Genomic DNA, 17220 nt, shown 5'->3' on the forward strand with positions numbered 1-17220 from the left:
CGTGTGGACACATCCTTGTAGGTCATAAGTCCCTTGGAGTTTACTGTGGGTGAGCAAGGAAGCCATCGGCATCTTTCTGACTTTACAGAGATCCTCGTGTTTCGGACAGACTGTTGGAAGCGCATGGGTGGAAACACACAGACCAGTCAGGAGGCTTTTGCAGTGAGTCAGGCGAGGGTTATGGTGGCTCGGACTAGGGTAGTAGCAGTGGAGGTTATGAGATAATAGTCGAAGCTGGGTTATATTTGAATGGCCAAGGCCAACGGACTTATTGGTGTTTGCCTGTGGGGTGTGAGAAATAGAGACAAATTCAGGCTCACACTAAGGCTTTGGGTCTTGAGGTACCTGGATGATGGAGTTGCCATTTACTGATAGGAGATTTGGGAGGACCACAGCCAGAGTTCAGTCTGGGGCATGTTAAGTTGTATTGTCTGTTTAGATATCTAAGCGGAGACGTTGAAGAGCCAGCTGGAAATACACGTCTTGAATTTAGAGGAGAGAGCTGGTCTGGAGATATAAATTTGGGATGATCACCATGTCGATAATATTTTTATCAGTGGGACTAGAAGAGATCCCCCCAAGAGTGAGCGTAGATTGATGCAAGAGCTTGCAATGAGGATCCGTGAAAAATAAAAGTACTACGAAGAAGTACCTTGTTTAATAATAACTGCCTCCCTGCAAAAAAAGCACAGGAAATAGTCAGTACATATGAAGTTCCCCTGAAAACTGCTGTACTTAAGTTGAAGACCATATTATTAGTGCTGGGTGACAGGAGGAAAGCTAACACCGTTGAAAGCAATCGAGAAGCAAAAAGGAATGGCTGGTTTTGAGAGAAAGGTGATGAATTTGCTTTTAGAAATGTCTTGAGATGCCATCAAAATATCTACGTGAAGGTCAAGTCAGTTCTGTAATGTGTCACTAAAGTGTGTAGGGGAGTCCAGGGAAGAGCTCTAGTTGGGAGCGCTATCCCTGTGCATGTGATGATTGTCTCTGAATTGTGACCATTTCCTACCCACTTATATCTCCTACAGGTATATGTAAGAGGAATAAGGTGAGCTAAAGCTTTGTTATCTTAAACAAGGTAAACTGCTCTATCTCCTGTTGAGAAGATGTAGTGAAAAGCTCATGGGACAGATATACGGAGGTACCTGTTTATATAGAATTAGGTTTGTCATATTTGAAACGTGTTTAGTACAAACGTGCTAAGTACTTTCACGTTCATTACGGCCCTGTGATGGAGATAGAATTATCCTTCCCTTTATGGTTGAGAAATCTGAGGTTCAGAAGCTTAAACAACGACCAAAGCTCCCATAACTAGTGTCTGTGCTGGACTCTGAACCTTCTCTCTTGATTTTGGATATTCATGGGGGAAACCACTATCTTCACTTTGTTGAAAATCTAGTCTTTTTTCTTGAGATAAACCACAGCGATGTTTTCACTTATCTGTGGTTTTTTTTCCCGTCCGGGCCCATACCCTGTCTTCTTATAAGATCAGGAGGGGCTCCTAGATCGTGAACAGGAAATCAGTCAGAGCAAGTGGCACATCCGTGCAAGTCAGTACATATACCTGGGGTTCCCAAGGCACAGCTCGCTCTGGTGGTTTCAGATCCGGACTTGCACTGTTCTTAGGAAATGAAAGACAAGCACATGTTCTGAGAATGGAAAGACAAGGACGGTCTCAATCTCTGAAGAGACGGCTTTTGGCAACATGTTACTTCCCCACTAATCAGCCACGTCCTCCAGGATTATGTGGCTCTGTTAATCTGCTAAACAGGAAAGTACCCAGTAAGGGTCAGTACATCCCTGGTGATTTTAAAAGTGTTTTATAAACTTGTGAATAGGGATGGGTCAGATGTTGTTGAACCTGAAGCTTAGCCACATCTTCGGATCTTCTTTAAGACAAATAACGCAAAACGGCATACAGAGTCCTAGAAAGTGGCCGCGAAAGTGATGGGTTCTGAACTTCACGGTAAATCGAGGTCCACCATGAGGAGGACTGTTGATTTAAGATCGACAGTCTGTCAAGTGTATTAGCGTTTTGCACTCTGATTCATATATGAAGATGTCATTGCTTTTCACCTTTCCTTGTAATCCCCTATTTGTGATAACTGTCCTGGCTTTCCCGTTCGGGACCACTGAGGGAAACTGGGTGTGACCCAAACCCTGAGTGCCATCTGCACCACTGCTAAGTCTGCTTTCCTATGAGTCTTGCTTCCACTTCTGCGGATGGGACCAGGATGGAGAGAAGGCAAAGACTTTCTGAAAACTGAAATGGTTTCATCATAGCCCCGAGCAGAGATCTAAGTGTAATGTTTTTATTTCATTGCACAGCACATACTGTGAGGAGAAAACAAAATGAGTTAGGAACAGCCAGCTTCTCAAAGAGCAGTGAGCAATAAGAAAAGGCAATTTTGAAAAGAAATCAGATTTTTCAAAAGTTGTTTTTCCTTTGGGAGGTGAAAGGTCATGTTACAAGGAGCTTAGAGCTCCATAAAATGGCCGAACAGAGCTAGCACGTGGCAGGTGATTTTTTGGCTGTTGTTAATGCTGATTGGAAAACGACATGAGTTGGATTTACCTCAACAGTGGCTGGCTTGAAGTACCGTGGGGAGATGGTGATTTAGGTATGGTACAGACCCCCAGCAATCTGTAAATACCTAAGAACGTAAATGTTTTGCTCTGGTAAGGTGATGTTTACAGAACAGGGCAGGCTCTCTCCCTGTAAATGATATACCAGATGCCTGGGAGCCCGTGTTGTTTCTAAATATAGGCGGTCACCTCCACTGTTGCTGCAGTGAGACCGTAACCGTAGACATTAGATTAGCTGGTGAAAGTGACAGGTATTTTGTAAAACAATTTTCACACTGGATGATTTATCCTAAGGAGTTAAACTGAACATTTTTTTAAAATCTTAGATACCCAATTTAAAGTCTAACAAGATTGTAAAGTTAAAAAGTTGCTGCAAATGAAGATGTTTATCTTCTGTTTGGTCTTGAGAAAGCTTATAAATCTTTCTACTATAAAGCATATCTGCGTTGAAAGGTAAGATATTTAATATTGAACACATTTGAATGGAAATTTGCAGTTGCTAACTTTCAGATATTGAAAGGGAGAAACAGGGAGGGGTGAAGATTTAGTTCAGAGCGGAAACTGGAGCGTGATGTATCCTTTGATTCTCACATGTTACCAGATTAATTATAGAAATTCATCTGAGGAATTAGAAGGAAGAAAATGAGAGGGGGGTGCTTGGGAGTTAAGCAAGCAGAATTCAAAACAAAAACTTTTTTTTTTCATTGACCTCAAGCATGTACTAGTAAATTACTAGTAAATTACTCCTTTACTGGACTGATAGGACTTTATTTCTTATACCTTACTTAGGAAAGAAACATACAGCAGCAGTGTTGACTGTTGGCTTAAAAACATTTATAAATCATTCAATCGCTTTATATGGTTTATTTAATTAAGTCGATAGCACTGACAATCATTTTGGTCAATAGATGCTGTTATCTATGGCTTGAGTTTCCCTACTTTTGGAGAAAAAAGGATTGTTCCTTAAAATTCATATTAAAATGTCCCCTGTCGATCAGTCCATATTTAACGAAGAACGCTAGGTGTTATTCGTGCATTTACATGGCAGGCACGCACTTGGCATGCTCATTGCTAGTCTGCCCTCAATCCTGTCTCATAGGTAGTGTTTTTCCTATTTTATGGGCAATCTGACTCGCAAAGGGGTTAGGTACTTCCCGAAGACCACCGCCCCAAGCTGGGCTGCAAAGCCAGGCCTTCCCGGCCCCTCGGTCTTTTTCCTGCGTGAACTTCTGGGCTCCGACCCGCACCCGGTTTCTCACTTCCTTCTGGTTTCCATTTCCTTCTCCTCCTCTCCTGCCCACCTCCTTCTTTAAGGCACCACAGGCAACAGGGGTCCTGTTTAAGGCAGGTGAGCAGAGCTGAGTTCATCCCAGGAAGTAGCAGGGCGGTGGCTCTCGGAAGCCTGGTCCCTGCCCGATGGGCCAAGGGAGCCCTCATCCGACACTGTGTGTTCTCGGTGCTTCTCTCACTGACCACCACCCGCCCTCTCCTGGAGACTGTGTGACACTTAACTCCTTGTTCGTGCCAGTGAGGTCATATGGAAGAGAGATAACAGCAAATGCACCTACAAAAGTTTTTCTTCTTCCACTCTAAGGGACTTAAGTCTTGGTGATCAAGAAGATGACAGCGGGGACAGAAAGCTATGTGACAGTCTTGGGGGAGAGCCCGGGCTGTGACGGGATGGTAAATTCAACGAATACTTGCATTTCTTTATTTTGGCCCTGGAGTGGCCTGGTTTCTAAATGGCCCTTTTCCTGCTTTTCTCTCTCTTTTGAACATCTGCAAGCAATGCTGAAATGGTTCAGAAGACTAACGCAGTCGTTTCGGTGGATAAATTGTATGCAAAACAGGAATACCTAGTACCCTCAGCTGCAAATATTGTTAGTTTTGCTGCCCCTTACATGTCTTCATGATGTACTAGAAAGAAATAAGTCCAAAATGAATCCAAAGGGCCATTTCTATAGGCTTTTCCCAGTCCCAACATCTGGCTAATTGCTACATTAGCCAGTGACAGCGGAAGAATAGGCGGTGATAGCAAATCGGCATCGTCCAATTCAGCAAACAGCTTTCAGAGGTAAATTAAGGATAATGACATTTATTAACCCATTATACAGGAGGGAGCACATGATCATTATAAATATTATAAATGAATATTTAACTTCAAACATATATTTAAGCGTTGATTACTTAAGACCTTATCAATTTACTACTGCTCTGCTGACTAAACTGAATATAGAGGTTTCACACATGCAGTCTGTTTGGAAAGTTAATATTATAATTTTCTTATTTAAATAGTCGCAATGAAAACTGATATGTTCTGAACTCCTCTAGAGTTTCACACTGCCATCAAGTTGTGTATGATTTTTAAAGCATTGAATATTATCTTCGTAGGTGGAACTTGAAACACAGTTGTTCGCCAAAAGAATATTATTTATGATGGTGACTTTTGCATTTTATTTGGTGAGAACATAATGTTTCAATTTCTTATAAATTACTATTTTGCTGCCAAATTTTGTCCTATCAACACATATTTACTGGGGTGCATTAATTCAATTCTGCTTTTAATAAAGTACAGGAGTGTTGCCCACTGGAAAGAAATAATACACAAAAACTAGTAACAGTAACTCTTTGTTCAGTTGAGAATTCTAAGATCTGGACGTTGGCTTTATTAATCTTCTGGGCAAGCAGGAAATACTGCTTGATGGGAAGGCGAAACAACGGCAGTGCAGTTGGAACTATAGGAGCATCAGCTCTGCAGTTAGACTATGTGACTCGTTTTAAATGTTTTCATTTCTTCTACAGCTCTCATTTCCTCAACTTTAAAACAGAAATATTAATTATTTATTAATACATTATTATTAATTAATGTACCTCAAAGAGCTGTGAGAACGAAATGAGATTCATACACACTGCTTAGACCAGTATCACACATGTAGTAAACACTATTCAACGTCAGCTGTGATTTCCGTCACTCGAAAATTAGCCGTAAGGAAAAGAAAGATTCGTATTTTCAATAATCCCCCATAATATCATGGGATATAAAAAGACTGATGGTTGTCAGTTGACTTCTGCCCTCTATACTGGGTTCACTGGGTCATTTCATTAACCTTGTGATATCTGTCCCACATTTTAGCCAGTGGAACTGTTTGGACCTCACTTGTGGCAAAGTTCTACTGTAAGACCATCATACAGAAGCATAGGTATATGTCTGGGCATCTTCAAAGATACGAAGTGTAGGAATAATGAAGTGGTTTCCTGACCTATATAAGCAAGCTTTACGCATGCTTTTCATGAAATTTATGTTTCTGACCAACAGCTAAGTGACTTTATTTAAATCGCACTAGGACTGATCAGCAGTTTATTTTTTTAATTATTTATATTTATTGCATCCTATGGACCCACAAAAAGGGTAGTAGACAAGGAGACAGGTATTCGCAAACCGTCACATTACATCGGGAAGACGTTCTGTCTTGTCAGCATTGCTTTACTTTATCAGCCGATGATACCCTGTAAGTGAGTATTTTTCTGATTGGCATAGTCTGTGTGTTTAATCACTCTAAGGTGATCTCTCATGTCTGTTAAATAAAACTGACAATGCTGGTCTTGCCTACAAGAAAATCACTGTGCACCAACCCAGTATCTTATAAAGTCACCTGGGTGGACCACAGCGGGGGAGGGATGGGAGGGGCAGGTGATGGATGGGCAGGTGCTGGCTGGGTGCTGAGAGGGGCCTGGGAGAGAAGGAAAAGGGGGCTTCTACATGGGAGGGCACTGATTTTCCTAATGGGGAGGGGCCAAAGGCTTGTCAGAAGAGGGGTCACTCACGGGGCACATGACAGGTCAGGACTTTATCCACCAGGGCACACGGTTGGAGGCTTTGGTACCTCCATCCGTCCACTGCTGGCACAAGGAGAATCAGTGACCCCGAGCAAGCCCTTGGTGCTCTCAGCACCATTTCAGACACCGATGAGAAATATCGTATGATATCAGTTATATGCGGAATCTCAAAAAACTGATACAAATGAACTTATTTACAAAACAGACTCAGAGAACGAACTTATGGTTACCAGGGAGAAGGGTGGCGGAGAGGGATCTTGGGGAGTTTGGGACTGACATGTACACACCGCTGTATTTAACATGGGTAACCAACAAGGACCCATTGTATAGCACAGGGAACTCGGCTCACTATTACGTAACAGCCTAAATGGGAAAAGAATTCGAAAGAGAAGAGATACATGTATACGTATAACTGAGTCACTTTGCTGCACACCTGAAACTACACTCCAATATAAAATAAAAAGTTAAACCAAAACCCCAGCGACAGTCTGCCCCTCCCAGCTTGTGACACCCCCTTTCTGGGACCCGCCTGGCGAATTGCAGTTTCAGGACTTGGAGCTCAGCTCCTTGAGACACTTGCAGCCCCTCACACCGAGGGCAGGCCACCGTCGGGGTGCAGAGAGCAGGGGGACAGCAGGGTGGGCAGGGGTGGGGAGAGGTCGGTGTGCCCGCTGCCGTTCCTGCTGATGGTGCAAAAAGTTGTTTTTCTGGGGTCTGCCTGAAAAACCATGAAACGGGGGCTTCTGGGCAGATCTAGTGACTTTAATCCTTCTCTTCTTTGGAGGGTAATGCAAAAGGTACAGTAGGTCTGGGTTAGGCCTATTCCAGAACATGCATCACAGCCCTCTGGGTTTGGAAACTGCCCATCGGGGTCCCTTAGATCAGCATGGAATTTCTGGGACGTGGTGAATCATCCTGGTCACTTCACTGAACATGGAGCCTCAATAATGCCTCTTCCGCGTGAATTAACTGTATCTCTCAGGGTTTACTCTGACTCACAGATTTTTGTTTTCTTTCTTTTCCGGCAGGTTCCTGGGCAGATCGGTCACCACTTCATGAAGCGGCAAGTCAAGGTCGTCTTCTTGCTCTGAGAACATTATTATCGCAGGTAAAATATAACGTGTAGTTTAAAATATGCCCTCGTCCCATGAGCGCATGAACGTTCGTTGCCAATAGTACTCAACTCAAAATAATAAAATTGCTTAATAAATTTGACTAGTCTTTTTAACTCATATTATTAGCCAAATTCACAGTTTCTCACTTATCTCCAAAACTTCTTTTTCAATATTTTGGTGTAGTCTTAGGTCTTACTGTTTCAGATTTCTCATACCGTATATTTGTTCATTGATAGTCATATTTAAGCAGGAAGTACTTGGAGGTATGTATTATTCATTACACATTTGTAATATGCTTAACTCAGCACAACGTGTACAGCTAATTGCAGCCTTAGTTCAGTCATAAAACATCCAAGAGGAGGTGATCAGACCGGATGCCTAAGCAGTCTTTTTTACATTATGGTGATCTGTAGTATGTTACAGGGATTTGCCTATGAAAGCTACAAAACAATCATTTTTACACCTGTCTGTGCATCAGACTCACCTGAGGAAAAACTGAAAAGCACAGATTCCTTATTGAAGTAGAAGGGACTGTGCCTTGGCCAGCATGATTTAAATGCACACCCAGATCTGGAAGTCCTTGCCCTGGTGCTTCCCAGTATCAGGCAGACAGGAATTTTCTCGGATGACTCCAAGGGAAGGAAGGGCTGTCACCCACTTTAAGCAGCGTTGCCGGGGGCTTGGAGCACTTGGATTCCAGGCTGGCACCTGAGGTGAATCACAACCTGTCTGAGCCTTCTTTTTCTCACCTGTACAGTGAGGATGCAGGTACCCCCTGTGGCCTTCCAGTTCTGGGATAACCCTGTGACTATGTTGTTTGCTCATGACTTGATGAAAAATACAATAAAAACTGCAAAAACGTCACTCACTTCTAAAGGGTAACCTCCCTGAAAGGGTCGTGCAGTTCTTGGAGAGGAGAGGAATCTTAGGATATTTCTCAACACGTAGCTCATGTCCATGGATAGGCCAGCCGAGAGGAGTCAGAGGATGCCCCCAGCCAGGCTTTGTGAGGCGGAATCTTGACCTTCACAGAAGCTTCTGTCACGGGTCACCTTAGTGGGCAGCAGCGGGGAATGAGCTCTCCAAGTCTGGCTGCGGGCTAGCCGATTCAAAACCCCCCAAAGGATAAGTTAAGGGATCTTAAAAAGTGCCACTTGCTAGTGACAGAGATTTGGGGTGATATTTATTTTCTTGCCTTCATTTTAAGATTCTTCGTGTCCATTCTGGTATTATCACAGAGCATGGTAATCTATAAGATGTTACGGGGGTTTGGTCATGAAAATCTTCCTATTATATTGCTTAGAACGATTGTCAATAGACAATGAATTACCAAAAATAGCAAGAAGGCTAGGAATCTCATATCCTAGCAATATTTGATTATTTTAGTCTGATATCGTTAGTTTAATTGGAATAAAAATATTTTAAGTTGTACTTAGTTTTCATTGAATAATAAAATAAAATCAAACATTTCCTATATGCTGGGCATTGTAATCATTATTGCTTTGCATATATCATCTCATTTAATCCTCATGGTAACCCTAAAATTTAGCGTTAGAGTAGTTGTCCAAATTAAAATAATTACTGCATTATGGAGCTTCAAACCCACATCTAACTGACTCTGTATTCAGACCTCTTAACTGCTGACATACAATCTCGTTGATGGGATTCAGAGCAGTCTGCCCCAAAATACACCCAGATAGCATATTGATTATTTTGAATTAAAGCTATATGAGAAACAGCCAGTATAAAGAAGGACACTCTGCCTCTCCTTTGTCCCCCTGAAATCGGGAAACAAAGCTCCCAGGGGAGGTGTCCTCCCCATGCTGGGCATCCTTGTCACCAGGGAAGGCGAACTTGGGGTGGAGGAAGCTGTATAAACAAACTTTACTTACTTTTAAGTTGCTACTCCAAAAGCCCAAATCCTTTTGTCTCGTCAAATCTTCACAAACAATTGATTCTTTGTTTATAAAATTACGTAAACAGCCTACGTCAGACAACTTCTAGGTCCTATACCTAATGGGGCCTCCATACGTATGAAATTAAACTTGTTTTTCTTCTGTTCATTGGTCTTATGTCAATTTGATTATTAGACCAGCCAAAAGAACCTAGAAGAGTAGAAAAAAGGTTTTTCTCCCCTACGTAGTCGTACCTATTTAGTGACAAAAATTCATGGAGCAACTTAAGACAATTTATTTTTACCCCAGTCTAGGCTGACCTGAAATTTTATATCCCCATCAAAACAGGCGATCCAAAAAAAAAAAAAAAAAAAAAAAAAAACAGGCGATCCAGCCTAGAAACAGTCTTCAGTTCTACAAAACAAAAGACAAAATAGCAATAGCAGCCAAAACAATTCATAAAGACAAAAAAAAAAAAACATTAAGGAAGCAGAACTTAGAGAAAACATTCAGAATCCTTTGGACACACTACGTAAGGCAGCGTGGGGTGCAGATAGGATGGTCACAACAGTTTGACTCAGGGGATCTGACAGCCGACTGGCTGTGGGCATTTGAACTGGCCGTTCCTCCTAACTAAAACCTGACGTGCCTGCAATTCTCTGATCTTTGATATCGCCCTCTAATGACAATTAGAGAGAGGATGTTTTCTGACGTTCTGCTCACATTTCAAAATTATTGATGTCACATTTAGGGCTATAATGTCAATGCAGTAACCATAGACCACGTCACCCCGCTACACGAGGCCTGCCTTGGAGATCACGTGGCCTGTGCCAGGACACTTCTGCAAGCTGGAGCCAACGTAAGTGCCTCTGAGAAGCGTTAGCCGTTTCCACATCACCCGGCTGAGAGAATCAAGCAAAGTGCTCAATTTGCTTCTCTTTCCTTCTTCGTAGTTTTCAAAAAATAGGAGAACAAAAATAAAGCTCTCAAATCGCCCCCTTGCCCTCTAAGCGGGCTTTCCAGTCACTGCAGAGGAATGGGTAGCGCGCTGCGGGATACGGAGTGTTCTTCAGGCTATTGGCTGCTTTCGAGATTCGAAATAGCCGTAGATGAGCATCGTTATGCCTGTAATGTTTGCTCATCTTTTCAATGATCGTTTTAAGATAAATTCTCAGAAATGGAATTTCCAATTTCAACTGCCATGAGCAAAATGGCTCCACCACAACTGTCATCACTATTACATTTGTACCTTTTTTTCCTAATTACAGAGTACCTAATCATTGAATCCTTTTTTTTTTTTTTTTTTTTTGCGGTACGCGGGACTCTCCCTGTTGCGGCCTCTCCCGCTGCGGAGCACAGGCTCCAGACGCGCAGGCTCAGCGGCCATGGCTCACGGGCCCAGCCGCTCCGCGGCATGTGGGATCTTCCCCGACCGGGGCATGAACCCGCGTCCCCTGCATCGGCAGGCGGACTCTCAACCACTGCGCCACCAGGGAAGCGCTGAATCCATTTTTGTGTATTTGATCCTCCGGTGTTTTCTTTCTCATGAGTCCCCTAGTTGCGCCCCCACTCCTGTGGATTACCTACCACATCGTATTTCTATTTATCCTCGTAGTGTTTAAGCTTTGCTTATGGATATGTGTGAGCTGAATAGCCTTTGTCATCTTCACTGGCCACATGTTCTCGATGATCTGTTCCCAGGTCACGTACCTGTTTTTAAATGCCTGACAGCGAGTGCTGTATGATTCTGTGACTCTCATTCTCAGAGCTCTGGTTTGGTTTAGGTAAATGCGATCACCATAGACGGTGTGACCCCGTTATTCAATGCGTGCTCACAAGGCAGCCCCAGCTGCACAGAACTGCTTCTGGAATATGGTGCCAAACCCCAGCAGGAGTCCTGTCTTCCTTCCCCTACACACGAGGCCGCCAGCAAAGGTACCCGTGACCCCAGCTTAAGTGACAAGGGGAGAAAGCTCCTTTGGCAACATGCGGTGCCCTGTTTATAGCAAATAACTGCAGGGAGAAACCTAGGTGGAGGTGTACGTTTTGCGGGGGGAACAGGTATTCAGGAAACATAAACTCACCTGTACTTTGTGTTGGCAGGTCACCACGAATGTCTGGAAATCCTCATATCCTGGGGCATAGATGTTGATCAAGACATTCCTCATCTGGGAACCCCTCTGTATGTAGCTTCTATGTCTCAGCAGTTCCACTGCATCCGGAAGCTTCTTTACGCTGGTAATTTTCTGTACAACATCTTCCATTCTGTTCGTACACACAAGCAATTATTCAGCTCCCTATTGATTTCTGTAAATAAGCATCTTTAAAAATTACATCGCATGGCTAAAAATGTTCTTATTCTAAGCATTCTCACATATAACTATAAAACCCATAAAAAGAACCTCATTTATGGTAACTCCACCTCAAAACTCCAAAAGCCATATAAAAGGTCATAAAATTAAAATCCTCAAGGGTGAATATAATGGTGCCAAGTATGTTTATCTCTGTGAACAAACCCATCAAAAGAAATGTTAGGGATTATAACTGATTAGATACCTTTTCTTCCAAGACTTTCCCAGACTTTGTAATCTACCTGAAAAGACTTAATCCCTCTTCACTTACTTGAAACAAACCAATTCCTCAAGGTTCAGCTTTAGCCCCTGAGAAACTACTCCTAATCTTTTGAGACCATAGTGATCTCTCCCACTATAGAACTGGGAGCCCTTTTAGGATATAAATTATGTCTTTTTTTTCCCGTCATCTCTTTTCCGTAGCACAATGCCTCTCACGTGGCAGGTGCTTCAAATATATATAAAATTAGTAAGCGGATTTCTATGGTTTTTATTGTCTATGACACTCATTTGGCCTCTGATATATACGGACATATATTTTTAGTAATCCCTTTCTGCGTTACTCACATCATCTTGGCAAAATTATAAACTTCTTCAAGCAGCGTCTGCATCCCTTTACATCTAGTAAGAGTCTTAAACGTGAGTTCTGCTAATAACGGCTGACAGATGGTTATTTTCTGGTTATATTCTCCCATACATTTGTATAACAGAAGAGTTTATTCTTTATCACCTTCTTTTACTTTGCTAGCAATATTCTTTTCCAAATATTTTATATTAGGTTAAAAAAAACTGGAAAAGTATTGTTAGTAACTGTGGATCGATTGTTATTCTCAGGCTCTGTTCTCCCATAAAACTGATATAACCAACAGAGTTTATGCTTTCTCTATGGAGATTTTGCTATGGAATATCATTTTTCCACTAACTGTTTTACATTTGATTTGAAAATATTGAAAACAATTACATTTATTGAAACTTGGCAGTAGCAAGAGGGCCGTAAAGGGACTATTAAAATATACTGCTTCTCATAAGCATCATTGGTTTTACCGATGGTATCGGACAACAGAAATGAGAAGGACTTGATGGATTTTTATTAATAGACATGTCTTGGTGTTGTAACTATTTATGTCCTGGAAAATGGGATTATTATTGTTTACAGTATTAAACAGTATGTATTCATTGCACATGATGACCCCCGTGTACCAGGGGCTTGCACTAAGATAAAACAACTATGTAATAGATAATTTAACTTGTAAGAGTATTTTAATATAAGCATTTAAAAACTTGCTTGGCATGCAGAAATATAGTGTGCCTTTCCGTTTAAGAGGCTCAGTGCCCTTATATATTTATTGAATTAAACTACATGAGTGAGAAGTAAGGAGAAAATCTATATACATTTTACCCAAAGAGCTCACCTATCTAGATTCATGAGTTTTCCAAGAAACCAAAGTACTTTATTGCCTTAAAATAAATGAAAAGAATAAGAGCAATAAGCTCTTGAATAATCCTAAAAACTATCCATGATGATGAAAAGGGATATGAGTCAGTCTAATTGTGCGCTCTTTGTAATACTAATTAATATGACTCCTTTGGGAACTGTTTAAAATTAAAAAAAAAATTTTTTTTATTATGAGATCTTTCAAGCACAGAGAAAAATGTTAGAGAATCTAACAGAAGTGTGCATTCTGCAACCAGCTGTATCACATTTTAAGATGAAATATGCATGTTTATGTATATTATACATAAAGAACTCCTTGCAGAAAGAGTTGAGGCCCTCTTTGTGGCTGACACACCTGCCTCGCCTTGGTGAGGTTAAGTGACTCATCTAACTAACTCTGTTTGTATCTACCATCATTCCTCATTTCCATGTAGGCGCTGACGTACAAAAAGGCAAATATTGGGATACCCCATTACACGCTGCTGCTCAACAGTCCTGTACAGAAATTGTAAACTTACTGCTAGAATTTGGAGCGGACGTCAATGCCAGAAACACAGAGCTTCTGAGACCTGTCGACGTAGCGACCTCTAGCAGTTTGGTGGAAAGATTACTGCTTCAGCATGAAGGTAAGAAGAACCCATGTGGGCATTAAAAAAGTTTTGTTTGCCTGAAGTAGATGAAATTTAAAGACTTTTTGTTGTAAAATAATGGGGGCTTCCCTGGTGGCGCAGTGGTTGAGAGTCCGCCTGCCGATGCAGGGGACACGGCTTCGTGCCCCGGTCCGGGAAGATCCCATATGCCGCGGAGCGGCTGCGCCCGTGAGCCATGGCCGCTGAGCCTGCGCGTCCGGAGCCTGTGCTCCGCAGCGGGAGAGGCCACAGCAGTGAGAGGCCCGCGTACCGCAAAAAAATAAAAATAAAATAACAATGGCATAACATTTGGAATATTTTTTGAAAGAAGGTAATTTTTGACCTTGGGCTCCACCTGTAAAGAAGGGATCATCTTGATTTCCTTTGTGCTCATCTTACCTAGATTCTATGTTCATTTGGTTAAGTTAAACATAGTGTTTCTTTTGACAATAAACAATATGTAATTCTGTTTAATATTTTAATAAATATTTGGAAACATGCCCCATTTTATAAGGGCATGCATTATCTATAACGTGTTATAGAAACATAATCATGAAGTCTTTTTGTTCTAAAACAGAAATTCTAAAGCCTGGTCCAGACACTGTAGTAAAACTTGCTATGTCTTAAATAGTAAACCTAATCTGAGAAAAAAAAATTTAAAAAATTCCCCTTTTAGTGCATAACACTTCTTGGGGCTTTTGATTTATATCTCCTTCTAAAAGCAGAAGTTTTTGTGAAGGTTGACATGCAACAATAATTTCATAAGCCTGAAGATTATAATGTTTTAAAGAACATGCATGGGCATAGACTATACCTCAATTATAATAAAGTGTTATAAATAAAAGCATTACAAGTGCTTATATAAATTTTCCTGGGATAATGGTCATACTCCTCTAGTTTACTGCAAAGCACTGTAGTTTTTTGTGGTTTGATTTCATGCATGTTACAACATAGAAAACTCCATTTTGATTTTAATGAACAAATACTTTCATGTCTTTTGCAGCTACCCCAAGCTCTCTGTGCCAACTTTGCAGACTCTGTATCAGAAACTACATTGGAAGACCAAGATTACACCTTATCCCACAGCTCCAGCTGCCAACATTATTGCAGAATTTCTTACAGTATCGATAAGGCAGTAAAATAATTCTAAATGTTTGAAAATCAAAAATTTCTATTTCATCTGCATAGTGTATATTTCATACTAAAATATGCTAAAGATAGGGGAAAGAGCTATGAGAACACCCCAGAGCAGAAGTGAAATAGCAATTTTAGTTAAAGTGTACTAGTACATACTATTGTTTTATGCATTTTTACTGTTTTTGAACTATAGTATGTTTAAAATATCTATATATTACTAGCTATTCCCATATATCCCTTTGTTGATTTAGAAAAAAATGAGAAATTCACCATTTCATTTTTAGAATGAAACAGAAAAATGTGAACCCTTACTAAAAGTATTTGTATATTATATTTTTAAAGGTCTATATTTTTCAAATAATGTGTTAGCTTTTAAATTTTGGCCTCTGTAATTGACTATCTCTGTATTTTTTATATTAATACGAAATAGGAGTATGGTTTAGAAAAGAGTAAGTCATAACCTTTTTGAAATAAAGTTGACTCTCATTCAGGAAACCCACCCTGTTAGATGTACACTTGTCATTGTAATGATTAATTCCGTAAAGAAAGGATAAATTGCCCCTTCCCTGCAAAGATCCCACTGGTCACTTCACCGCTTTAAATGGACCTATTTCAGAAACTGGTAGGACTAAAATGGTCGCTACTGCCCTCTCACCCTGAGAACTTTGGAACATTACACACCTGCTCAAACCATCTGAAGACCCTCTCCTTCTCAAGGGTGGCCTCTCAAGGTTTCCCTTCTGTGCCTTTACACGTATCACTCCAGCCTTCCCCCAGTTCAGAGACTGCTGATAGCTGGTGATACCTGGACCCAGGAAAATGAACTTCATATCTAGTTGATAAAGAGGCCCCGGGTCACACTTCAGGGGTCAGGGCAGTCCAAGGCTGTAGAAAATAGAAGAAGAAAAATGCCTTAACTTGTGGGGTTTTCAAAGAAAGGGACAAGGGGGTATCACTTAGCAAATGTAGAAAACTCAGAAAATGTACGCTATCTGTGGACCTTCATTGTGGTGTTCCTAACCCTTCTTACACAAAGCAAGGGTTCTGCATAGACTGTACTGCAAGGGAATGCGGTACGCCAGAAGGTATTAGTGTAGCGGTGTCCCCTAAAGGGGTGTATTCTCTTCTGCTTAACTGTACTTGAGTGCGATGTAAAACATAACTTAAAAAATTAAATAAAAATTTTTAAAAAGCCTTTGTGCCTTCTTTGTAATTTAGACTATATTTGAGTTTATTATGGATTTAGAAATAAGATAATCAAGATACTTATAACACTGTGTAAACTAGAAGAAAATATTTTGATGAGTTGTATATTATAAATTTATCAAATTTTGATAAAATATTTTGACGACCCAGGGGCCTAGTAACTTAGTTCTTGTTTGACTTTCAGAGACCCATGGGAAATAAACTATTATTGTATGTAACCCCAAAGTTACTAAGATTTGCATTTTTAAAAAATCATTTTAGATTTTCGAAAGTAGAAATAAGGCTGTAGCATGTTTGTTTAAAAAATGTCTTCTATGTGGGTAGAGACTTTTAACTTAGTCTGTTTTCCAAAATATCTCAGTTTAATAAATTTGTAGTATCCTCAGAAGAATATGCATTTAACTGTTGTTTTATTATAGAGGAACCCTATTAAGTATAATTATGTATTAAAACTGCTTTTATAAAACAGTTTTCTACTAGCATTTTCCCTGAGCTAGAGGTCATCTTGGAGTATAAGAGTAATGCAGGGCATCCCTCTTAATTGATCTTGTGCCAATAAGAGAAGTAAATATCAAATATTAAAATAAAAATTGACACTTGAAAATTTTAGTATGCTGGTACCTTGTACCTTAGCTTGAGTACAATTGTCTTATCAAAGATGTGTTCTAATTTACATATATCATATTTGTTAATATATTAAAGTGGGATGTTTATCCCTGGAATAAAGCACTTTTTTTTCCTCTTCTAATTAGTATTTGATTTTATAATGGAAGATAATGGGAGAATATGACTCAATTGCCCTAGCTTTGTTTACCACTGGTTTTCAAATCACTGTATCACGGGCAGTGAGAGTAGGATGGTGCAGATTGAAAATTATACCTTGAAGGTCCTCTAATCCAAATCTTATAATATATATGTCTGTAAAGGTGCAAGGATAACATTCCACAAAGACAAAGACAAAAGAAAAAAATACTACAGATCTTCCTATACTTAGTATGAGGTTACCTCCTGATCAACCCACCTTAA

The 17220-nt window shown here is 40.5% G+C and overlaps 1 protein-coding gene across 2 annotated transcripts in view; it reads left to right on the forward strand.

Moving 5' to 3' along the window:
* ASB5 (ankyrin repeat and SOCS box containing 5) overlaps positions 1-16183 on the forward strand; it is a 50874-nt gene extending 34691 nt beyond the window's left edge. For both annotated transcript variants that reach the window (XM_082680358.1, XM_082680359.1), the window contains exons 2-7: positions 7455-7534; positions 10188-10295; positions 11221-11371; positions 11540-11674; positions 13657-13848; positions 14855-16183. In XM_082680358.1, coding sequence (XP_082536484.1) covers positions 7455-7534; positions 10188-10295; positions 11221-11371; positions 11540-11674; positions 13657-13848; positions 14855-14982 — 794 coding nt within the window. In that variant the 3' untranslated portion in view covers positions 14983-16183. The remainder of the gene's footprint in view (positions 1-7454; positions 7535-10187; positions 10296-11220; positions 11372-11539; positions 11675-13656; positions 13849-14854) is intronic.
* The last annotated feature ends 1037 nt before the right edge of the window (positions 16184-17220 follow it).

The sequence above is a fragment of the Grampus griseus genome (assembly GCF_964374135.1).
Source record: "Grampus griseus genome assembly, chromosome: 21".
NCBI lineage: Eukaryota > Metazoa > Chordata > Mammalia > Artiodactyla > Delphinidae > Grampus > Grampus griseus.